At 42.3% G+C, this 25657-nt stretch overlaps 1 protein-coding gene across 1 annotated transcript in view; it reads right to left on the reverse strand.

The window, feature by feature from the left end:
- The window catches only part of LOC310960765 (glutamate receptor ionotropic, NMDA 2C-like), a gene marked incomplete at both ends in the record, with an annotated part of 51008 nt that extends 32619 nt beyond the window's left edge, over positions 1–18389 (reverse strand). The window contains 5 exons of the mRNA XM_083932563.1: positions 105–445; positions 1979–2167; positions 3079–3144; positions 16836–16934; positions 18033–18389. Coding sequence (XP_083788689.1) covers positions 105–445; positions 1979–2167; positions 3079–3144; positions 16836–16934; positions 18033–18389 — 1052 coding nt within the window. The remainder of the gene's footprint in view (positions 1–104; positions 446–1978; positions 2168–3078; positions 3145–16835; positions 16935–18032) is intronic.
- Between the last annotated feature and the right edge of the window lie 7268 nt (positions 18390–25657).

A 25657-nucleotide genomic window follows, 5' to 3' on the forward strand; every position in this document is an offset into this window, starting at 1 on the left:
TTAACTTCCTGCCAGGTAGCTGAACTATTCTGCCCATGCATCATTATCGCTCTAAGTATCTGGAATTCATTCAAATTGTGATTATTGATAAAAGTGAGACTCACCTGAACAGAGTGTTGTTGTCTGAGTGTTTAGCCAGTTTAGTGCAGTCCCCATGTCCCTCAGGAATAAAACCCTGGTGCTTGCTGAAGCTTTCAGCCCCTTTAGCCACAATGGCGACACCCTCCCTCACCCTTTGCCGCAAGCTCTTCCTCCACTGGTCTGTAATCACGCCAATAACACCGACAGGGAAGCTGTCAGGTGGAGGGCTGTCGGGGTTGCCCACGGCCTGACTGGGAAGGATCCAGATGTAGCCTGGCCCCAGCAGACCCACCTCAGCTGCCTGTTGAAACAGGTACTGCGCCTCCTCATAGGAGCAATACGCCAGCAGGACCTGGGAGTCCAACTAGAGACAGAAAATAAGTTCATCAGAGAGAAAACAGCCTTGAAATGCAGCACTGCTGTAGGTCATCAAGAGCCTGGAGCACCAGCTGTTCCTCACTTCAAACTTCAGCCTGGTTATAAAGTTTTTGCTAAGTAGCGATTTAAAGGGATCATTTGGATTTTTAGAAAATGGGGTTGTATGAGATATTTATATATGTGAGTGTGTATCCTACATTAGATGGTGGACGGCACGCTCCCAGTTTGGAGAAGCAGACAGACGGACAGGCACAAAGCTAAGTAATGTTGTCGACAGGGGCAGCAGCGAAAAATATTTTAGATACTTAAAAAAGGCCCACCTAAAATATCTATATCAGTTGAGGAATATGCTATATTTATTTTAAAATATTTATAATATACAGGTATAACATTTTCACTGCTTTACCTTGTGTCAAACAAGGTTTCAGGCTTCAGTAACGCAGGGGGAACTGAAGCCGTCAACTTCATTGATGCAAATAGTTTACCACTGCCTCAATCTGTCAAACAGCCAAACAACTTGGGTTATGTATGCAGCACCACAAGGCTGTAGGAGGTCCGCAGCAGAGAACGCCCATTATAACCCAATTGAAGCTGGTACATGGGCAATATCTTGTTTTCCTCTACGCTTGGCTATTCAGCCCTCCAACAGGTAAAAGCTACATAGAACTGTGTTAAAAAAAAAGAATTACAATCTGTTTAAGAAATGATTAATACCTTATTGTACTAGAGGGCAGCTGAGACAGCACAGCTTCCTGCATTAACTCAACAAAAATGAACATGCATGCAAGAGAAGCTGGTAGCATCCACATGCTACTGACAGAGCAGGTAAAATAAACACAGCTGCACCTAGCTTTCTCACGCTGCTTGTCCGTTCCCCATGTATTTTGGCTGTTACCCTTTAAAACGAAAAAGTCACAAAATGAAACTTCTTCTACTTTACTGCAGGTAATACGCTGACTAAAGTACCTCATACAACCCCACTTAAAAAAACTATCCCTTTAAGCTTCACAAAATTAGAGCATAACTAAATTAAAAGATGCATCATAACAGATTAGTTCTTACATTATTTGTTATTTACAGCCAGTAACTGCCAGTGTAACTGTTGAAACAGGATGGAATATGGTGTACATGTCTGACCTGGCACCAAAAGGCCTTGTAAATGACAACATAACTGGTTTAGTTAGTAGCTATATCAGGTATTTCCCACTCACTCTGAACTGCACGAACACATATGATCATATATAGCTACAGATATAAATATAACAAAGTCATACCTACATTTAAAAAGTACAGAGAGTTTTGTTTAATCCCCTAAAGCTGTTATACTGGCAGTTATGTTACAGCTAGTGATGCTTAATCAATGCTTCATGCTAGTTGACTGCTGACACATTGCAACAGCTGCACGATTAAAACCACAACATTTGTTTAAGTTTGAATGGTGCAAGACTACCTAGTAACTACCTAAGACTGCACACAAACTTAGTGATGGATATAAAATGAGATGCTTATATCTATATACCTGCTGCAGCATGCGCTTCGTCTTTGCGTCATTTGACCCAACGGACATTTCCAGAGACAAGATATCCTGTAGATTCCACAGGAAATAGGAGGTATCTGTGTAGGACTGAACTATATCCACAAAGGTGTCATAGCCCGGCAGCAAGCTGGTGACCACCGCAAATTCACCCCAGTCATACTCCTCCATGAGCTGAAATAGGGATAAAGAAAGAAGTTTTATTCAAGGTAGTGAATGGGGTTATAAAATGTAGGCCTGATGATGATAAGATCAGTACTCTCACGTCTATGTAGCTTGAGCCAATGGGACGTTAGCTTAGCTTTTTTTAGCTTAGCCAGAAACAAGAAGTTGTTGGTTTCACACATCTGTTTATGTATGGATTCAAATCTAGAGCTCTAGAGGTGCTGGTGGGCGGATTGTGTTACCCATGGACAGGGCCAGGCTCGCTGTTTGCTTCTATTTCCTGTCTTTATGTTAAGTTATGCTAACTGGCCAGCTATATTTCCCATACAGACATAAAAGTGGCAACAATGTTCTAATTTAAGTCTTGGTAATTAGGTGAAAAATTCATCCTTTCTATCTCATAAAGATGTATGGATCTATTGATAGTGTTGACCACATCACTGTCAGGAACAAACTAGGAAGCTTTAAAACACATTTCATAACAAATATGCTACAAGTATCTATACTATACTACAAATATCTATACTATACTATACAAATATCAGTTTCACACTGGATGGTTCTCAGTTGTGGAAATGCTTCCACGAGATAATGACGTCACAGTTGGTGTGTCACAGCCTGAACTGAGATTATCACGTCGACTCTCAAAACATCAGTGACATTAAGCCCTCTGATCTCAGGAGAATTATTTCTACAATCTATCATAAATACAGATTGTATTACTTTATGGAAATTGGGTGAGAATTTCAGATCAGGGATTCCCCGCTGATTACTGTCCTTATATGGTGTTAATCAGCCGGAGAGGTTGCAGTTGTCAGGCTTGACCCGATAACCTCTTGGTATGAAAACCTAGATTTTAATCCCACAAATGTTGTGCAAACGAGGTTTGGTTGTCACTTATTGTAAATGTTTTTCTTTACCTTGAACATGCAGACAATCTGCTGCTCCAGAGACGCTCCCATCTGCAAGAAGGACGATCCCGTAGCCTGTGAAAGAATGGGAAGAGGCCTTTAAGGATTTTAGGTAGGGAAATCTTTAGGGTATAAGGGGAATTTTATTTTATTTATTTTTTAATTAACCTTTATTTATACAGGTAAAATCTCATTGAGACCCAGGGTCTCATTTGCAAGAGAGACCTGTTCAGGTCGGCAGCAGCAAAACACAAAGTTACAGACTAACTGAACACACAGGAGACACAACACAAACAGTAAAACAGTAAAATAATGCAGTACAAAGTGCAAAGGGCAAAGAACAAGATAAGTTCAAGTTAAATTATGTACAAGTGCAGACCCCCACAGACTGTCTCAACAGCCTTCCTACAAGCAGTTTGAAGTCCCCTAAAGAAATAAAGCTGGAGCTGGTTCCAGGTCGCAGGCGCAGCGTAGGAAAAAGCCTTCCTGCCAAGGTCAGTACGGACTGACGGGACGACAAACGAGATGTAGTTCAGGGACCGGAGGCTGCGATGGGACTGTTTCCGTACCAGATACATTGACAAATAAGATGGGAGCAGCCCGATAATGGATTTATAGACAAATAAATACCAGAAGTGACAGCATCTCCAGAGCAGCACAAATACGCTTCAGCATGGTGGATGTTTGCTGTCACAACATTTAAAGCAGTTTCTTGATGCTGAAGTACAGTTGATCCTTCTCACTATGCTGCTGCCCTTTTGTCCATGCATTTCTCATATTTTATTTCAAAAGACAGTCAGACGTGCACTTCTGAAAATACATCTTGAGTTCTGAATGGGTTTCATGGACTAATATCTTGAAATAAATCAGCAAACGAACATTGAACATTCTGCCACAACGGCACCAAACAGATGAGAGGTTTTTCAAATGAACTCGTCTGCTGCTGCTTCTCATTTTAGCAGCACCTTTAACATTGTTACTGTTGCGGAACAATTAAATTTGGATGAAACTTTACCGCTACCAGGACAGGCATTTTAATCATTTGTTCTCTCATTCCAAAAGCATACTTTCACTTGTTAAAAAAAACAATAAAACATCACTGTTAAAAGTCCTGACAGAAGTGGAACAACCTTCTAAATCCAATTAATTTGATGAGAGGTGACAAATGGAGAAGAAGGACGGAGTTAATTTCAGGTGCGCTAGGCTTTTACACTTGAATCAGCTCTCTAAAATACATAAATATCTGAGACCGGAACAGATGACGTCAATACATATTTATAATGTGTTTTTGGACACTATAAAACTGAGATAATAGGAAACCGAGAGCTGCCCTGGTCTCCTTTTGAATCTCTTTCTACACTACAACAATATCTGCAATGTTTCGAAAAAGCATCATCGGAAAGTTTATATGAAGCATTTCAAATTGGAAGTGAGGGAAATAACACACCGCTGTCGTATTCACTTGCACCCTACAGCAATAAAGATGCAGAAAGATGTGTGATTGGAATTACCATGAATATTTGACTGTGGCTCACATTCAATGATAGCGCTTCGTCTATAATCTGCCTCGATCTGGTACAAGTGTCTCCCCTATCAGGATATCAGTCCTGCTGCTCTCTTTCTGTCAAGAATGGGCGGTCCAATATTGCTTGTGCACACATTTGCATACCTACTCGCTGTGTGTTGACAGATAAGATGGACGTTATTAGAGCCCGCTGAACCCATGTCCTTCAAATACCATTCAAATAAAGTAGGCTATGAGGGAAGGACTACTGGGGGGTGTAAGAGAGACTGGAAATAGACACAAAGAGCAGAAATCATCAACCGATAAAGAAGAACATTTTTGTAAGTTATATCTTGACTGTAAGGGCTCATGCACACCTTCAGTGTCTTGTGGACAGGTGTGAAGGTCCACAGGTAAGAGGAGAGACTTGTTGAGAACTGTCCTATTTACTTGCACTAAATTTTATTTGAATGAATTACACAACGTAGGTATCTTAACTGTAACCTTTAACCTTAACAAAAGCCCCTTTCACACATGCACGGAAAACCTGAAATGGTCTCTAGACATTACCCAGAGGAGCTGTATGTGAGTACTCAAATGTTCGAATCAGCTGGATCGGACATTAGACGGATTTTACCCTGCCAGCGCCCGAGTACAAAGTCTGTGTTGATTGAGTGTGAATAGGGCAGCACTTTGCCTGGAGTATCCCCAGCGTGTGACGTTTCTATCAAGAGACTTCTACAAAACCAGAAGAAAAGAATCATCTGAGGGTGAAGAAGAAGGGTAATTTACACAAAGATGATAATGACAGTGTTAAACTAGAGAGAAGACGAGATACGGGAACATTTGTCGGTAAGGGGCAATGTCCAAATCATAAGACAAATTCAAGGAATGACAAAGGGCTCTGGGGTTTATAACCTGCACACTCTACCCAAGCACCACCCCATCCCTCGCCAAACAGAGTATTTCCAATAAGTAGAACACGTCTCACACAGAGAGTCTCCTATTGACAATGTGACACACCTGTTTTGTTTTACATTGTCTGGCGTTCATACAAGAAAGCGGCTCGAGGAGTCAGCTCGCAACCTTGACAAGAAAACAACAGCAACAAGCATTTCTAGACATCTATGTTACATATTTCTATATTGCAGTGTGACACAAACACTATGTTGAAATCCAATCATATACATGCATTTACTTGCACAAACCCTCAGATAAAGGACCAATGAGTTTGGCAGAATAGACTTAAATATTCACCTAAACAAGCCCTCTGCCTCTGCGCTCTCTCTGCTAGGTCTGAACAGTTCATGGCCCTAAAACGCCAAAACCATACTTGATGGGTTGATACACGTTCCCTGTATGTGCACTTATATGTATAAAACACACAAAAGAATCAGGTGAAGATAGAAAAAGCTCAAACACACATTTTAGCAGATTAAACTGAAATGGATCCACAGAATATGGATGCCCTGCCCTTGCCTTCTTTGGATGGGACTGTGTAATAAGCGTTTGGATTGAAGGGGGCGTACAATGCTGCAGGGCATACTGTAAGTGGACCTGTGATGTAAGCAGCTGCAAGACCATGCCGGGCTTTAATACAAGTAGTAATATGCTGAATTTGATCTGACGACGGATTGGGAGCTGGCGCAAGAAGGTGAAGATCAGGGTAATAGGGTCTCTCGCTCTCTCTTTTTTATATGTATTTTACATCTGGGCAGCAGCAGCCTCCTACACTAAGTGGAAACAAGAAGTCTGTGGATCTTAAAATACAGACAAACATGCATGAAGGGAGGTGTCATGCATGAGAGAGTGAGGCAGGAGGCGAGTGAGGGAGAGAGAAGAGAAAGGGAGAGAGAGAAAGATAGTGTTAAACTGTCAAGTGCCATTTGGGACCAGGCCTCAGAGGCGACTAACTGTCATATCTCCTTCCTGTTGCTCATCCCTCTCCCACAGCTCAGAGGCTCTGCAAAGCCCCAGAGAGCTGTGGAGCCAGAGGAACACCTCAGGAATATCACAACTAGAGTCTCCTCCACTCAATTCGACCAGTTTTATCTCTTATCTGAGCTTGTTTGAGACTCACCTCTGGAGGCTGAAACTCCGATAGATCACTGACTGGGCTGAGCACCAGAATAGCTTTAAAAATAGCAGCGCACAACCATGTCAGGCTGTCACTGAATAAATAAAAAATGGCTCCGGATTGGCAGCCCTGGTTAACTATAGTGTCCCATTTCATGTGATGGGAGTAGTGAGGTGCATTGTTTGAAGAAGTATAATTAAAATCCAATTAGTTTTGTCTGAGCTATTAAACAAGCAAATAATGTAGTTACCTCCCTCGGGCCACTATGTGTTTCATCATCCAATTAGCAGTATCTTAAATTGTGAAAAATCAAACAAACTCAGAAGCAAATGTGATGAAAGCCGTCGACTTTCCCTTTCACAGTGAAATCAAGCAAGAATTGCAACAGAATCACCTTCTTCTCCGTGTCTAACTCTCACACTCAAGCGCTCACACGAGGAGACAGAGTTCACCCTCTCTCCCTCTCGTCCTCCACTTCCCAGCCACCTTGTTCTCACCACCCTGGCAGTGCGGCTGTCACACACAGACGTAATTAGCAGTCCTACTGCAGGAGCGTATGGTAATGTGACAGGAAGACGGTGGACATGGTGGTTGCTCACACACTCCTCTCCTCCCCCGGGGAGAACTCCGTGCTGAACCCCCCGCGGAGACGCTGGTGTGGGTCGCACACACAGATGCTCACACACATCCTATGGGTTCACATGTACAGAATACAGTACGTCATTCTACGCTTCTTTTGTAAAGTTAGTTCCAACCCTTTGCTGCATGTCATTATCTTTAAAAAGACTGTTAATAAGTGCATTATAAAGGATTTAACCTTAACAAGGCATTGTAGCTAACTGTTTATAACTGCTAAATATCTTATAATCTAATAACAAACATGTTTATGATGCAATTATTAACATTTATACACTCTTATGGAGACATAATAACGTCTATAAGCATCTTACAAGGACTAGTAAGGCCCAATTAACCTACCCATTAGCTAATGTTTATTACAAAGACTTTAATATTAAGTGTTACTATCCCCTTTAAGACTTTCACTCTACTACACATCTGTGGTAATTACTTCTCCACTATATTTATCTGGCCACCATAGTTATTTTGCAAAGTGAGGTTTTGCATACAGAGCCTCTATTGAGCAGTATATGGAATACTTAATGATCATCTCCAACACTGAAAAACTGCTTATACGTTAATGCATTAGTAATAACAATCAAACAATACTGTACAGTAGGCCTACATACTGAGAGGGGCTGTTCTGCATAATGACGTCACTTGATTATTTTTACTAACTATTTTGACTGGTGCTAGAGTTAAAGGCAGATGATCGGCAAAGTAGGATTTTGTCACGCCGCGGTGAGGTCTGTCATGTCTTTGGGTTTTTGTCTTGTGAATTTCCTGTTTTATTTTGAAAGATAACTCTCCTCTCGTTCCAGGTCACTTGCTCTTCCTCTTGTGTCACCGGTCTGACGTCATTCCCTGATTCTCCATTGTTTCCACCTGTGGTTCCCCTCCCCTCATGTGTATAAAGTCCTTGTCTCCCCCTTGTTCCGTGCCAGATTGTTTCGTACCTTGTGTCGAATGTATCCAGCGTATTTTCTCACAGTCTTGTTCACGCCCTCGAGTTTATTGTTTCCACGTTCGGTTGATAGTATTTCTTGTTTTGTCAAAGTAAGTCTAGTGTTTTTGAATTCTCGTTTTTCCATTGTTTTTCCCTCCTGGTTGGAGCGTCCTTGTTTAATTAATTACTTTGTTCACTTTGCCTTTTGTTTCTTCGACTTTATTTTGTACTTTGTTTCATTACTGACGACTTTTGTTTTGTTCCTCCCGTGCGGAGCGATTTTTTTGTTTGTGGTTTTTGTTCTGTGCCACGTTCCTGTCATCAAGCAAATAAGGTCAGTGTTGATCCGCGAACCTCCGCATCTGAGTCCTCATTCCTGCCTGGGCCTGACAGATTTAAGCAACATCCTTTAAACACAGGGGGCTACCCTGTGTTTAAAGGATGTTGGTGTGAAGAATATTTGTTTATTTGTATCTGATTCTTTTTTTTTTCTTATTTTCAAGATTACTACATGTGTCTATTGCGGTCCAAAATGGATTATGCTTGTTAAGGTTCTCTCCCTGTCTTTAATGATGTCACTTCCTCTGACAACCACACACACCTGTGATCAGTGATCAGACTGTGCTTACTTTTTAAAAGAAAGTCACACAACAGAAGTAAAATACTGGGTCCTGATGGAGGTCAGTAGACCGAAACGCTGGCGAAATAAAAGAGCTTCAAGTGAGATTGGGAGCAAGAGTTGATTTTTTTTCATATCAAAGAGTTGAAATATTTCAGTCTGGACCAAAGTGATGAATCGACATTCACACAGCCTGCTGCAAGAATGATTATCATAGAAAGTGGGCTGAAACATCCTGACTTGTAGTCGCCAGTATGGATAATACTGTAAAAACACTGATCTCACAGTCTATATAGTGCATGAAGTGATATTAGGTAGACACAAAAACACATCATAAATGTCACGTACTGTGTAGAGGGGTTGAACCTGTCTTATGTGACAGCAGTACTGTGATACAGTCAGTCTTTGCGTGTGATTTATAGATTAGTGACAGGTTAGCATTGATGCATATTTTCTCAGTGACAGATTTCTCAAAGCCTTGGCACATAAAACCATCTCAAAGGTTAATACGAAGTGGAAAGACACACTTTTGTTTTTTTGCTTTTTGGCAATTTGGGTGAACTGACCCTTTAAATAGGGCTGCACGGTGTTGTAGTGGTAAGCACTGTCGATTCACAGCGAGAAGGTTCCAGGTTCGCATCCCGGCTGGGGCCTTTCTGTGTGGAGTTTGCATGTTCTCCCCGTGTCTGCGTGGGTGTTCTCCGGTTTCCTCCCACAGTCCAAAGACATGCACGTGTTAGGTTAATTGATGACTCTACAAAATTGCCCTTAGGTGTGAATGGTTGTCTGTCTCTGTTCGTCTCTATATGTCCTGCGATAGACTGACGTCCTGTCCAGGGTGGACCCCGCCTCACGCCCAATGTCAGCTGAGATCGACTCCAGCCCCCCCGCGACTCCGAACCCGGGATAAGCGGTTGAAGATGAATGAATGAATGACCCTTTAAATCAAAGACGAATTTTATAACACATAATTCTGTGAACATTTTGTGTCCTGAATATGTTGGCAGAGGTGCTAAACAGATGAATTTCCAACCATGGAGGGAAACCTTCCCCCCGGGTACATAATGAAACACTCCAACAACCAATTTACTTCTGTTTTGACATCTAAAGCCACAGCATTAGTGGTTTGACTGACTACCTTACTGAAATTATTAGGCCATCCATGCTGTGGAACTTGGAGGTGGCCTGGCCATTAACGGGCTTTCACTCCCGGCGATAAAAAAAATGTTTCCAGTGGGAATACTGCAGCGAATCTGGGCTTCTCATGACCTGTTTATGGAGTTTCTGGTTTCTGGACCATGAGGCCAAGAGAGACAGAAGAGAGGGAGCGGAGGGAAGAGACAGAAGTACAGCAGGACACACAGAGAAAGCAGGTCATTCTGGGCACAGACCCCCCTAAAAAAAGAAAGTATGATCCAATGAGACACGTCTGGCTCATTGGATCACTCCGGTCCAATGTCAGAAACCTAGTGTGACCTTAGACTGCAGCCAGGACTGAGACTGTAACTCCTGGAATATAATCTTCTCCTGACAGCTTTAAGTTGTAATAAATGATTATACGCTGGAATGCTCAACCTCAACCGTTTCTTTGCTTCAAAAATCCATTACGTGCACACTTAAAAGGCACTTTTGTTCCTGTTTACTGCAAACACATAAAGCTGTCGGCTTTGTTTGTTCCAGACTTTATCAGAGTGTACAACCACCATCGCTCATTTTCATTTCCATTTCATGTTTTTAACTGTGATGAACAAAAAAAAAACAGTTTGTGAGTGATCAAACATTTACTGTGTCATCCTCAAAAACAAAATTGCCCGTATGTGTGAGTGGTTGTCTGTCTCTGTTCGTCTCTATGTGCCCTGCGATAGACTGGCGTCCTGTCCCCGACAGGGACAAGCGGTTGAAGATGAATGAATGAATCCTCGAAAACAGAGAGATTTACTGTAAAAGATACAAGTTGGCATCCGGAGAGAATTAATCTGTTCTCTCCAAAATGTTTAATACATGCCAGATTCACACGCCAATCTTTTGGTTTAAAGTTTTGTGTCACAAAACAGACCCGGCAAAACCGTATCGAAACATATTTGGATTGGGGGGGCGCACCCATGAATGGTTTTGTTTTTGTTCCTTGATGTGTTGGCAACCCTCATCCTGCTGGCAGTCAATGCGGTCGCGTACGTCTGCTATGAAGAACCGACCCTGAACGTGTAAAGTCAGAGCTACACAGGAAGGCATTTTATTGGACTCCTCGCTAAACACACCAAACCGCTGCAACAATTATGCATGTGTTTCAAGCGGTAAGACATTCTTTGTAAACACATGTCAACATGTCACAGGAATGTGTTCACTGTTTGGCTGCAGGTATTATCTGGCCGTACTTCGCTGCAGATCGTGGTAGCCAAGCTCACTTTTCATAGACATTGCATAACAGCTCGCCGCCGGCCACACTTCGCTGCTGCTCGGTGTATTTTCAGCGTTACACAGTGAGCTGGCTTCCATCAGAGTGCAGGTTTTACCTCCCCAGAACTGGCAAAAACAGCTGCATAAGGTATTTTATTCCAAGTACATACAATTTGGACAGTTACCTGCACATGACGGCAGACCTTCCTCACCCAAAAATCTGAAAAAACAAAAACTCTTTATAAGCGGGGACCTCTAGTGGCCGGATTAATTATGAAGAGAACAAAGGAGAAAGTAAGGTGATGTAGTATAAGAGCTCGGAAATCCACATAGGGAGGACCAACTTTGACCGACTCATTTTAGGACAATCAATGATCTTTTCTTTTCTCTAACCAAGAAGTTTATGGCCTAAACTTAAAGTAGTTCTGTTTCACTATTTTAACGATAAATAGAAATGTCATATATGTCGTTATGGTAGCCACTGTCAAACCACCTCGTCTGTCGTTTAGGTATGAGGATGTGTCGTGTCCAGCTGGGAGGAGGCCTCTTGGAAGACCCAGGACCAGGTGGAGAGATTATATCTCCAACTGGCCTGGGAACGCCTCAGGATCCCCCAGTTAGAGCTGGTTAATGTGGCCCGGGAAAGGGAAGTTTGGGGTCCCCTGCTAAAGCTGCTGCCCCCACGACCCGACCCCGGATAAGCGGATGAAGATGAGATGAGATGAGATGTGTTGGACTCGGGCTGTGTTCTGGCTTTTCATTGCTTACCTTTGGATGCATGATGGTAATAAACTGTGTATTCCTATTTTTGTATTTTTGCACTTGTTTCTAAACAAGGCAATGTCAGTTGGTCCATCACTTTAGTCCAGACTGATCTGTTTGATGAATTGCCATGAAATTTGGGGCAGATATCCACATCTAATGCTTCCTTTCCTAACTTCCAGAGTCTGTTCTTTGGCAGCATTCAGACATGCTGGAGATGTACGTTTTCAAAATGGGTCACAGATAAATTGCTCTGTTTAAAAAAATACAGCAACAAACAAACCAGGCAAAATGATTTCCCAAAACAGCTGGGAACGTAGTTATTAGCAAATGTTGTTCCTGTCTAGAGTAAGTAGTGCATTCGTTGGGACTATTTTCAGCGAGGATTAGTGAGTATTTATGGCAGCAGGTCGTGTATATTAACCTGACTGGCCAGATGGTTTCTTATACGGAATCATCTGAGACGCCGACACTGGAAACTACTTGGAAAGGGGCGGGCGCTTTAAAAAGCAGGTGATTGGTTGGAACATCTGTCTGTCACCGTCTATTATGGTCTAACTTTATCCAATCAGATCAACGAACAATATGATGTAGTCGCAGTCGGTAAATCAAAAGCCTTCAGTGCTGTTTTGAAGAAATACTCTCCAGTTCTGATATAATTGAAGCTATAGCAGCAACTACTCTAACCTCTTTAGTTGTTTGGTGTTGTCACTCACATCTAAGCCACTGGCAGTTCATTAATGTGTTTTTAGCTCCATGGCACAGAGGAATAAGATATATCAGACTGAACTTTTACACTGGCTCTCTATGATCCCATCAAGAGAAGTGTTAATGCTACAGCACATAATGGTTAATGGACTGCATTTATATAGCGCCTTACCACAAAAAGCTCTTTTCAATTTTCTCTCAAAATGTCTTTTAGTCACCCATAAGTACATAATACATAATATACACATTCACCAATGATCAAGACACTTGAAGTTTAGTGTATTTAGTGCTCATGGACACTTGGACGTGTGGACAGAAGGAACTGGGGATCCAACCGCCAACCTGTCTACCTCATGAGCCACATCTGCCCCTAAGGATACCATAAGGATATTTTTTAGACAACTGTGTGCTTTTAACTTTGTGGCAACAGTTTAGGGAAGGTTTTTGTTTTTGTTGGCGTGTGAAAGAACTTGTGGGCTGCACGTAGCTCTGACCTCCATCCCGTCCAACACCTTTGGGATGAAACGCTCAGTGAGCACCAGGTCTAATCATCACACAGCCTTGACCTTGAGCCAAGTTGTGGCCACTGAGGTGCCCTCGAGCTTAACCTCAACGGCTCCAGTGGAGCTACTTAGTGGCCAGCAGATCAGACTGTGGATGTACTGGGCAGCTTTCAGATTTTTAATGTGTAACTGTGTAAATAAAGAAACAAAACAAACTGATGCTCTTGTGGCTGAATGGGAGAAAATCCCTGCAGCCAGCTTTCAAAATATTGGGTGTAATGTTTGGGTATCTCCATACTTTTGGCCATGTAATGTGTCAGCCAGCCAAGAACACACATACACAAAGACAAAAACACTCTCAACCTCTGATTTCCGACTCCTCAGAGAGACACGTCGCAGTATTTCTTCCCTTGCAGGCCCTATTGAACAGCGTCGTTAACAGCCGCTCCTCACGCGCTCTCATTTCCTCCTCTTCGCCTTCGCTTGATGTGTGTGCGCCGACTTGACAAAAGACACACTTCCTCTCCTCTCTTCGATCTTTTCATCTCTGTCTCATTCCCTTCTTCCTTGTTGTTTGCCATAGAGAGATCACGGAGACAGGAACCATAAATAGGCTGCTTCTTTTCAAACCCGCCATCAAAGATATTCATCATCATCAGGCTATTGATAATCAAGCACTCTTTCATCCCCTCAGAGAATCATGCACTCACACATATGTCTTTCTCTGTCCAATCCACCTGTCCCATTGTGTCAGACATCCCTGACAACCTTTCTGCTGGCTGGCAACAAAGGAGCGTATAAGAGAGGGAAAGAGAAAGAGACTGAAGGGGAGTGTGAGGAGGAGGGCTGAATCAGGCCTTCGACAGGCAGGCCTCAGAGGAGAGTGTTTTTACTCTTTGTGCTATACAGAGAAGTGTCACTCAACACTTTGGGCTCGTCAGAGAAATGGTCGATCAGTATGAGAGATAACGTCCCATCTGTGCGTTTGTCTTTTGCCGCCGTGAAGCAGAGAGGTGAAATAAGCCAGACTGAACATGCCGCGATCTGCAGTGAAAACAACAAACCAGAGATCTGCACATCTGGGGTGAATACAAACACCTACTTGCGAATTGAAAGAGATAGTTTGGAGCAGCAGCAAAACAGGAACACCTAAAAATCTGTTTTAGACATTACATTTAAAATATTTTCACAGCTTTACTTTGCTGTCAGATAGTCCTGTTTTACAAGGGGAGAACTGAAGCCATTCTATGCTCTCGTCAAAGCCACCAGATTTTTTTTTTTTTTTCTGCCTTTGTAGCCATAGAACAGCTGGAGGTTGACAGAGAGAGAGAGAGAGAGAGAGAGAGAGAGAGAGAGAGAGAGAGAGAGAGAAGGGCGCAACATGAAGCAAAGGGTTGCAGGTTGGAGTCGAGCCTGGGGCCACTGCTGTATGTGGGGCGCCTGCTCCAACCACTGAGCCACCGCTGCCCCCACCAGACTCCATTGACAGTAAACAGTAATTTTACATTGCAGAACACAGGAGTTGCTGGTCTACCGCTGCCCTGATTAGCTAATCTGTTTGTATTATTGTGTGTGTGGATGTTAGAAGGATTAAAAACTAACAAAACTGACAAACAAATTAACGACTGAAACAGCCGATAGACCTCAAACTTATGTTCTCTGAGGTAAAAATATGTTTTTTGTCAAAAGAGTTTGGTGGCTTTGAAGAGACCATGAGAGATAATGACTTAAATATAAAGATATTCTAAATATAGCTTTCACACAAACTTATATGAACCTTTTTTAGGTGGCTAAAATACGTTTAGCTGCAGCCCCCGTCTTAGCTTTCCTGTCTGTCCTCCAGCCTGCCTCAACCAACTAGGGGTGTGCTACCACCAGCTACTGTAGCCAGGTAATACACTGAATATGGATAAGTACCACACTTAAAAAAAATCAGGACTTTTCCTCCAGGAGGAAGCAGCGATGGGTAGGGGGAAGAATATGGTCAATCAAGGCTACAGAAAAATAGAAGAAAAAGAAGAGTTAATGGTTTGGATTTCTGTGTAAATGATGAGAGCTGTGGGGGGGCTCAGCCTCCTGAAGGGTCTAATTAACAGTTTAATGGGGTCCTGGAGCTCAGAGGGAGCAGAAAGGAGAGCGGGCCTCTCGCTTCCAGTCACAGCCTTAATGGATTCAGCCAGCGCACAACAGAGCCCAAAAAAACTGGATTGAAATCTGTCAAAGAGTAAAGGTGATGGAGAGACAGAGAGACTTGTGGGAAATATGTAGATGAGGGTGAAATAAGACAAGGTGAGAAGTGGACACAGGGTAGGGAAAGAAAGAAGCAGGGGAAGGAGAATGACTATTTCTCTCATGAAAGAGGGAAGAGAGACTTATCTGTTAACAGTAAAACACTGCCTTCAGGCAGCTGTCAGCAAAGCTTCATCGGAGCATCTTTCTCCTCTCCCTGTCTCTCGCACACTCACTCTGCCTTTCCCGCTCCGCCATCAAAATACAGAAAATCAATCACCCTCCTGCAGCTACAGCTCCTCCTGTTTAATACCCATCTATGACGTGACATCTGCAGATACCTTTTGATTAACAGGAAGCTGATTAATACAACGTGCAATGTGCAGTTTACAAAATGTTGCCTGGGGGTTGAAATCCAGCCCTCGCAGCCGCACAGCTACAATGTTCAGCTTGTTTTGGATGTGGTGGAAAGGTGTAGGAATGCATTCATTTGGCTGCCTGTGTGCTCTAATATGTGAGGGTGTTCATTTGCATGTGTGTTCCTATGTGTGAGAGTGGGCTCTATAAATACAAGGTGTTGATGATGGCAGTTAAGCAATTAAAGGAAGGAAGGGAAGACAGGCGGAAAGCATAGAGCGTGAGAGGAAGGGGGGATGAAGCCATTTTGCAACTCAAAAGTAGAGAGAAAGCATAGATTAAGAATCCGCCTGGTGTCATCAATCTCCTCTTTACAATCTAACCACACGGCTCACTCGCTCCATCTCCATTCATCAGTGAGATACATGCTAAATCATAGCAGGAAAAACCTGCTGCTCTTCAAGTGTGCGGGGATGATTGATCGAGGCGTAGATCGCCCATAGCACTTAACTCCCCTTGCAAAGTTTCCCTTCTCACAACTCCGACTTTTCCCAGCCAGGGATTAGAGGAGCTGATGAGGGTCGATGGCTGCAGTCATTGCTGATAATTCACCCGTCTGTATTGCTCATATCCAAATATTTGCATGCAGCCAGTTTATTTGCCAAAGTAGGTTTCACCGCTCTGACCTACTTAAGTTGTTTTAAGCTGAATGACGAGAGTTCTCACGAAGACAGGAGGCTTTGAGTGGGTGCTGCTGCTGACAGGGTTTATATTACAGGTTGTTGTTCATCTTTCTACTCCAATCTGTTTTTCTTGCTTCCTAAATCCCTAATTATAGTGTTGGTGATAAATGTTATATCAATACCTCTGGGACACAACCTTTGTGCGTGTGAGTTTGTGTGTGTGTGTGTGTGTGTGTGTGTGTGTGTGTGTGTGTGTGTGTGTGTGTCATCCCTGTTGCATAGCAGACTATTCAAGCCCCGGTTCAAGCTCCAGGGCGGTGATGGGCCAATGCTGAAGTGATGGGCTCATTATTTTGACAGTACCTTGTACGGTATGACAACTGCAGAGCCGCCACTGATGCCTACGATTGGCAGAGCCGTCTGTGTGGAGAGGAAGTCCAGGATCTGTGCCACTTCTGCCACCTGAAGAAAAAAACAGACGGATTCAGTGTTGGTCGAAACAAAGTTGAAGTTTTTTGCACCAGTGGTGGTACCGGTCTATTTTGATCGGGTTGTACAGTTAATGACATTAAACTCAGATTAAATTCTTAAACTAAAGCTGTTATGGTGAAACCAAAATGTCACTCAAGACTGAAAGTTCCTTCCACTCACAAGTTTCCTGGAGCTTTCAGTCATGGTCAAGAAGTCCTTAAAAGAGTTTTCTTTATCTCTTGTAGCTCAATGCAGCAATTTTTTTATGATTACATCTATGGTTTGTTTGTTGCAGTTGACGCGATACACAGCCCTACCAATGGTTTCACACTGTTTTACTAATTTACAGGTGGAGGTAAAATACCAAGAAATGCAGCAGTGTGTTGGCATACACAGTAAAGCTGCATGTCCTGGTTTCAAGTGTTAACAAATCACATCTACTTTCGTTACTGTAACACAGGGCTGCCCAATCCTGCTCCTGGAGAGCCACTGTCCTTCATGTTTATATGTTTCTCTCTGCTCCAACACACCTGAATCTAATGATGTGCTCATTATCAAGCAGCTGAAGCTCGTCACAGGATTTATAATCGTTAGACTCAGGTGTGTTGGAGCAGGGAGAAACCTAAAACATGCAGGACAGCGGCCCTCCAGGAGCAGGATTGGGCACCCCTGCTGTAACACAACAAGTTTGTGTACTAGTATTGTAGAGCAAATTTGCCTTTACACAAGAATGTTTACAAATGTATTTAAAGTGACAATACTTAGAGCTTAGAGCTTAGAGTCCCCTAAGGGAGCATGTCCCTTAGGGGACAATTTCAATTTGTGATTATGATTTGATGTCACTTCCTGTCTCTTTACAATCAGAAGTCATACCTACAACGTAATTTCATTTGAGCAAAGATGTACATGCTTGGCATCTCAATTTGTTCTTCTTTTTTGCCGCTCAGTTTGTGATTTAAGCTCACAGGAAAGGTGCTTTTTTCATAAATATGCTGCCTAGTGTAGCTGTAGGGAATGTGGATGTGGGAGACTGAACACCGCTACTCTGGAGAGGATGTTTTATCAGGACAATACATAAATCATTTTTACCTGAGCATCTCCACCAGAGCCCACATCATCCTCAAACACTACGCCATGCAGCTTCTCCGTTGCCATGGTATCGCAGAGGCGTGTCAGCAGGTCACGGGGGTTGGTGTCGTTGACCAGCACGGTCACTGGGCTGACCACCACTGGCAGGTCAACGAAGTTTTCCCCGCTGAGACGACCTCTGACCTCATTCTGATAGCTGGAGCCGCTGAACACCACGGCCACGTTGATGGTTGGGTGGACGAGGAGCGGCCGAGCCTGCAAGGGGAGCGGTGAGGAGTTGAGGAGGAGGAGGAAGAGGAGGAGGAAGAAGAGAGGTGGCCAAGGAAAGGGAGGAGGATGTCCCCTGGGATTGGCCATGTTGGCAGCCTACTGCCTGGAAAGGAGGGATAGAAAGAGGGCAAGAGAGGACGAGAGAATAAAAGGAAAGAAAGCGACAGTCAAAGCACACAAGCTGCTTTACTTTTATGATGTTTTTGACATAATTCATCATAATAACTATTATGCATTTAGACTTTTGTGTCATGAGGCGTGTGTGTGTGTGTGTGTGTGTGTGTGTGTGTGTGTGTGTGTGTGTGTGTGTGTGTGTGTGTGTGTGTGTGTGTTCGTGTGTGTGTGAGAAAGTATACATGCATGTAATCCTCCATAATCCAACCCTCAGTGTCATGGCTGTAATCACCTCTCCATCTCTACACATCTCTGATTCACCACACACGCATGCACACACACTTACACACAGACTGTAAGCAGAATGTCAAAACTGACACACAGGTCCTCTGCCCTCATCACTGGGATTACACTACATTACATTACTTAGCCAGCCGCTCTCCATGTGGTTGGTTGTCATCGGCCTCTACACAGAAATACAACAAGTGCAAAAGCTAACACTAACTGCTGCTGAAACCTGTTAACTTCTATGGCTGGGGCAAATGTAAAACTCCACGCATTTTAATTTAATGACATATGCACATATGCTAAACTAATTGTCATCAGTAGATCAAATACATTTACATGCATTACTAAAACATTGGTGGAAGTGCTCAGATCTTTTAAATAGGTAAAAAAAAGAAAAGTGCAAAAGTATTAGCATTGTGCAGAAGGGCCCGTTTCTGAATAACATTATATTATTCTACTTCATGATGCATTAATTTGTGCATCACTTTAATGTTGCAGCTGGTAAAGGTAAATCATATTTCGTCAACACGTCCTCCAACCCATACGACCACATAGGTTGTTTGTTCTGACCCTCTAATAAGACCAACAGGAGCATTTCCTAAATTAGTGCCTATGCTGGTGGCAGCAGATCAACACGTCCTCATACCTAAACGTAAAGGTTGCAGTTTTAAACTGGTGATTAATTAAAGTAAACTAATTAAACTTTTAAACTACTTGGTTAGATTTAAATACAATTATGGTTTTGGTTTAAATAAATATGTTTTTATGTAACTTACGTACATGAGTATGGAACGTGATGCAACTATGTCAGGTTTGTAACTTAACCTAGAAGTACGTACCTACACAGGACATGAATAGTGGTCTCCTGGGGTGATTTTTTGGCAGGACAGTCTCAATAGTGCGTGTTATTTCACTGGGACTTTAGTAATTATAAATAAAAAGAAACATAAAATGAATGTCATAGCTAAAGTATGTTCTAAAATGGTTAAACATCTCTGTAACCCTCTTTTAAAATGGGTCACTGCCATAATCAACACCTAATTTTTGGGCACTCATCATACACAGCAACGACTACACCTTCAACATTTGCATCGTAATTTTTCAATTAAATGTTGAAAAGCTGTTTGAAGATCTTTCCTGATTGAATCAATACCTTTGAAGTAGGCAGGTGGGCTTTCTTACTGCAAGTAAAAATCTCCACATCTTTGGGTTTCATATAGAGTGTCGGTCTCATCTGTGGCCATCAGAGACACTCTGATAATTAACAACAGCTCCCAGCTTTGATTCAAAGCTCCTTTCAAAGCAACACTGGGTTAAATGTGTCCCAACTCTCCTCACTGTTCATGCTTCCAGCATATCAATCATTCATCTTAATAAGGTTTTCAGCTCCAGGGCTTTATGTGCCCTTAGAAATAGATATCTAGTTTGAACCTTTGAAAGACAACCATCCCTGTTATTAGATGCTATTGATAGAATAACCTTCAGTCAATAAAAGGTTATAGCTGGAATGATGGACATGGAGCTGCCTTTATAAACAACTATTTTGTAGATATGTGCTGTTGTTTGCTTTTGTTTTGTGGATGTTTGGTTCTTAAATGGAAAGACATTTTGTCAAATATATTTTGTTTTGCAAAAGGTAAATGATGCACATTTTCCTTTTTAAAAACTCAATTATGTAGAAATATATTAAGCATAGTCATCTGCATATAGTGACATTTTAAACATTCGACCATTTCAGCTTAGTATAAAGTCCATATAGACCTGGGTTTATTGGAGGGCACACATAAAACCACATCTTATAATCGAAAATATTATTCATGCAGATCCCCCAGGGAGATAATCCAGCTTTAACTCACTGCATAAGGATTGTTTTTACCTATTTCCTCTTGTTTTGAATCACTTTGTCTCCAGTAAATCATTAAGACTTGATGTGAGCACAGAGCAGCCATTAACCCGCCACCCACTTGTGCCAGTATGATATTAAAATCAAACATCCCCCACGCAGCCATAAAGGAACATATTCTAAATGGCAGAGATGAGACAAACAGCATCTGATTATATTTTGAATCACCAGTGGAATAAAAGACTAATAATTAGAACTGTTAAACCCTTATGTATAGCTGAAGCAGAAAAACAACATGTATAAAACCTCAAACCACTCTTTTACAAACCAACACTGTGCATATTGCTAATTTTAGAACCTGAGATGAGCGTGATTATTGTTATTATTACAATATTGTAGACAGAGACAACTTAATATCCTCAGGGTTGTGAGATGTTTCTTTAAATCATTAAAGACTGTGGATCAGAAAATGTTCATATGCTGTGGTAGATTTATAACCAAGCTGCAAATACACACAAAGTAATTACCCTGAGTGAGTATAAAATAAAGATTATGTGGAGATTCTTGGATATTGGTAAAGATCACAATTTTATGCTCAGTTTTAAGTCAGTGGTTTATGCAGAATAATAAGTGTATAAAATCACTCTATTTAGTGCTGCACAAACAAAGTAGAATTTGTTGATTCAAATCATTTTGTAAATTGCCCTGCGATAGATTGGCGTCCTGTCCAGGGTGTACCCCGCCTCACGCCCGATGTCAGCTGGGATCAGCTCCAGCCCCCCCGCAACCCCGTTAGGGACAAGCGATTGAAGATGATGGATGGATTCTGTAAATTACTGCTTATTTTTCCAACAACCAAAGGAAACTGGGGACAGTTGTTAAGAAAATGAAATTCAAGCTCAATGCATTTGCAAACAGTACAATGCAAATGACAGTAAGTTTTGGGTGGAGTATGGCTGATTTTGTCAACCACTCACAAAGCAAAAGTAATATTTCAGAAGTGATCATTTAACTCCAAATATAACATTTAAGGGCACAGAGCAGTGGAGGGGAAAAAGGTAATTGTGGAGGATGATTGCAAACAATAGTAACGATGCAAGAGAGAACAGATGACTGCTGACTGTGTGGATCATGATTGGAGAGAGCAGGTCAAGTGTTCATTTGACAGTGTAATCTCTGGAATAAAGCATCGTAATGGTGCCTCAGATTGGCTGCGTGTGTGTGTGGTGGGGGTGGTGGTTGGGATGTTGACGGGGTGGGCGTGTCTGCTCCAGATTAGCAGCAATATAACAGAGTGATTACAACGCAGAAAGGATGTGAGCACCGTGGTCACAGTGTGTTGCATCTGAATTTTAAAAAAAGATGACTTCCATCATGTTGTGTTTGTACTTTCCAAAATTATATTCAGGTGTGCAGATTGAGCGAGTGGTGCATGCACATGTTTTCTGTCATTACAGAGATTTCCAGATGGGGTACAGCTCTGCCTTGTGGGATAAACACTCTCACTGGGACGTCAGACTGTTCCTGCGTCAGCATCGATATGACTAAGCACATCCTAATTCATCCTACAATGTACCGTCTAATAAAAAACTAACCATCCAGATGCAGTGAAACATGATGAAGACGTGATGGGAGAAAAGAGCGGCAGGATTACTGTGTGACCATGCCAGCAAATGAGTGAAAGAAAGGCATGACAAGCCCATTCAGCTAACTGCATTCTCAATTATATTTCAAGGGGAACGTATTTTGTTCTGTTTGTTCTTGACATATGTCTGCATAAGGAGGACGTCAGGGTGGATGGATGGGTCAAACACACACAGGACTGTTCATGTCCCGTGCGAAACCAAAAGTCAGCGTATCAGACTGAACTGCCATTTAGTTTTCCTGTCATTTTTAGTCAGGTGAAAAGAAACACCTGTATTTATGTCTGTAGTGGCAGCGACTACTAGTGGCTGTAGTAATAATGATGGGAGCAAAGGAGGAAACTAGGTGACGTAGCATGAAGAGTGACAAAGTCCACATAAGGAAGATGTGGGGGTGTATGCATGGGTCAACCAAACACTGGACATTCACCCGCTGCTGTTTGTATCCAATCCTACATGCCAACCTTGGTGACGTTTAAAGAATGAAAATAACAAAATGATTGCATTGCAACGGCAACTTTATATTTTTTCTCGGTCTCTTACTCTCAGAGGAGGACGAGGCATCACATGCACGCTAGGAAACGACGTGTGGTGTAGCTGTACTGTTGTCAAGGTGGAAACAGCAGATTTTTAGAGTCTTTTAAATTTAGAGGGTCGGTAAGTTTGTGTCCTGTGTGAAACCAAAAGTCAGTGTTGACTTATTGTAACTTAACCTACATACGTTATGTAGCTTAAGAAACTTAACTTAAACTAGGTTAAGTTCGTAGTTACTTAACATATATTCTTATATTGACTCAACCCAAGATCTTTACCTAAACCTTACCAAGAAGTTTTGCACGCGTTAATAACTGGACATGTTTCACGTGTGCCTGACACTGGTAGGAGGACATGTTGAAACAAACAAAAATACATTTCCCTAGGAGACAGGGTTGTCAGAGGAGTGCACAGCTAGTCACCTTTCATCATCCATTACTGCCTCGCCCTCTATCTACCCAAGTCCAAACTACAGATATTGGTTACAGCTCTCAAGAAGATTTATGGATGACTCAGTTAATAAATAAAAAAAAAAATGTATATACAAATTCATGATTGTGTTTAAGTTTTTCCCCCCAAGAATAATCCTTCATATTTTCGAACCTGTTGGCTTTTGAGAATTCATCAAATAAAACATCTTAAAAATGTGAAATCATCCGTCCATTGAAACTCTCTGCTCACCGAACCTGTAGCAGGCTTTGATTAATGCCCCAGTCCGGCTCTGTGTCCAGACAGCCTCCGCCTTTTTCTGTAGACAGGACTGAGTTTGGGGTTTTACCGTTCGCTCCTCTTCACACCTGCTCTGAATCAGCTTTGTTAGTCCCAGAGTTTTTCACAGCCAATCAGCTCATTTCCTGTTCTCCCGTCAAATCATTTCATTCCCCTCATCTGAGCTCCTCCACCCATCTCTCCACCTGCACTTCAGATTGGTTTATATATACATGTCCTGGTTTTAAGCAAGACTAGTTGAAAGAGGCTGAGTCACCAAAACAAAACAATGTCTGAGCTTTGGGTCGTGACACAGCAGGCGCAGTAAAATCTGGTCAGCAACTGCCAGTAGGCTCAATAAGTGGCGCACCATCGAGGGAAGAGAGAAAGAATTGGCCCAGGCTCATCCAAAGAACACCTGAGTGGAAAAAAAACACTTTTTCTAGCGTCATATGCTGTGATCCTCCAAACAATGCAGCTCCAGTTCCAATGCCATTGTGTGTCATAGCCCAAAGCGCAGACTCTTTATTTTTTTTGGTGTCCTAGCCTCCTTTCAGTCTTTGTTGGACCCTTGGTTTTGTTCTAATCAGTTTCCCCTTTCCAACACCGCCCCCGCTGCTCCTTTGCATTGAGAGGAGCCAGTTGAGGTGGTTCGGGCATCTAGTAAGGATGAACCCTGGGCGCCTCCCTAGGGAGGTGTTCCAGGCACGTCCAGCTGGGAGGAGGCCTCGGGGAAGACCCAGGACCAGGTGGAGAGATTATATCTCCACACTGGCCTGGGAACGCCTCAGGATCCCCCAGTTAGAGCTGGTTAATGTGGCCCGGGAAAGGGAAGTTTGGGGTCCCCTGCTAAAGCTGCTGCCCCCGTGACCCGACCCCGGATAAGAGGATGAAGATGAGATGAGATGAGTTTCCCCCTTCCTGCACTAGTTGGTTCTTCAAATTCCTATATGACAGTTAATTCGAAAGCCAAAAAAAGTTTGGGAGTATAAAAACAAATTAAATATGTCTCACTCTCAGGTGACTAAAAAGGGAATAATAATATTGTTTCTCCCTGCAGCTCCTTCATAACAATAGGCAAAAGAGACCAGCGTTGATCACAGCTACCATATATGCCAATAATTAGCATTATGTACATTATTAGAAAAAACTGTTGGATCCCATGTTCAGCTGATGCTTTACCTCTTAAATTACCACCAACCTCCTGAGACATACAGTATATATACACTAGGGAACATCCAGTCATTTAACTACTTAGCTGGGATATGATGGCGTCCCTATACTGAGTCCCCAGGGGGTAAAGAGGAAATGAGCAGAGAGGATCTAGTTGATGGGATGAGTATCATCACCAGAGAATTATCAACATGTCTGCATTGAACCTTGTTTCAGTATTTTTTTTTTACAGCACTTTCAAAGATGATTTGATTGCATTAATTAGGGAGCAGGAATTTGTGGGTTAGTATTAATGTAGTAGACGGCCTTCCTCCTCATCAACTCGACTGCAGGCACGGCGCTCTGACAGCTGCAAGAAACATCAGGATTCTCTAGAGCCTCATTTATGCAGACTTGAGATCAGTCCAAGAAATCCCAGCATGAAAACTTCTTCTGCGGCAATGAATTTGTTTCTCCATGCTGGTATCCTAAGTGATAATGAAAATTCCTCCCTGACGCTTGATATAAAGAGAGACTTCACTTTAATTAACTCTGATTACTGCTACTAACATGTATTAATTAAATAAAAGTAGCAATACCAGAGTGTTGAAATACTCAAGAATGAACATGTCATGCATTCAAAATGATATAGTATATATATATATATATATATATATATATAGTATTCAGCAGCTAAAGAGCCAGATATTTTGCTCAGTTGGTGGAGACCAAAAATGGAGATAAAATGGAGTTGCTAACTAACTAATATGCTAACTTGAGTGTGGATAAGATAATTCAAACATAAACTCTTCACTGTGACCGAATTGATAAAATTTCATCATTTCACAGAGGTTGTGATGCTCAAAACAATGTAGCCTATAGACCAGGGGTGGCAAACTCCGGCCCGTGGGCCAAATCTGGCCCGCAGTGAAATTATATTTGGCTCGCAAGATCATATCATGGTTCTATGAGAGCTGGCCCGCGAGTATAAAGAACATACACGTCTACTTTTCTGTTAACAAACATGAGCATCCAGGCTGCCAGTCTCTTCGGACAAACTTAATCCACCCCTC

The sequence above is a fragment of the Echiichthys vipera genome (genome assembly GCF_963691815.1).
Source record: "Echiichthys vipera genome assembly, chromosome: 18".
Classification (NCBI taxonomy): domain Eukaryota; kingdom Metazoa; phylum Chordata; class Actinopteri; order Perciformes; family Trachinidae; genus Echiichthys; species Echiichthys vipera.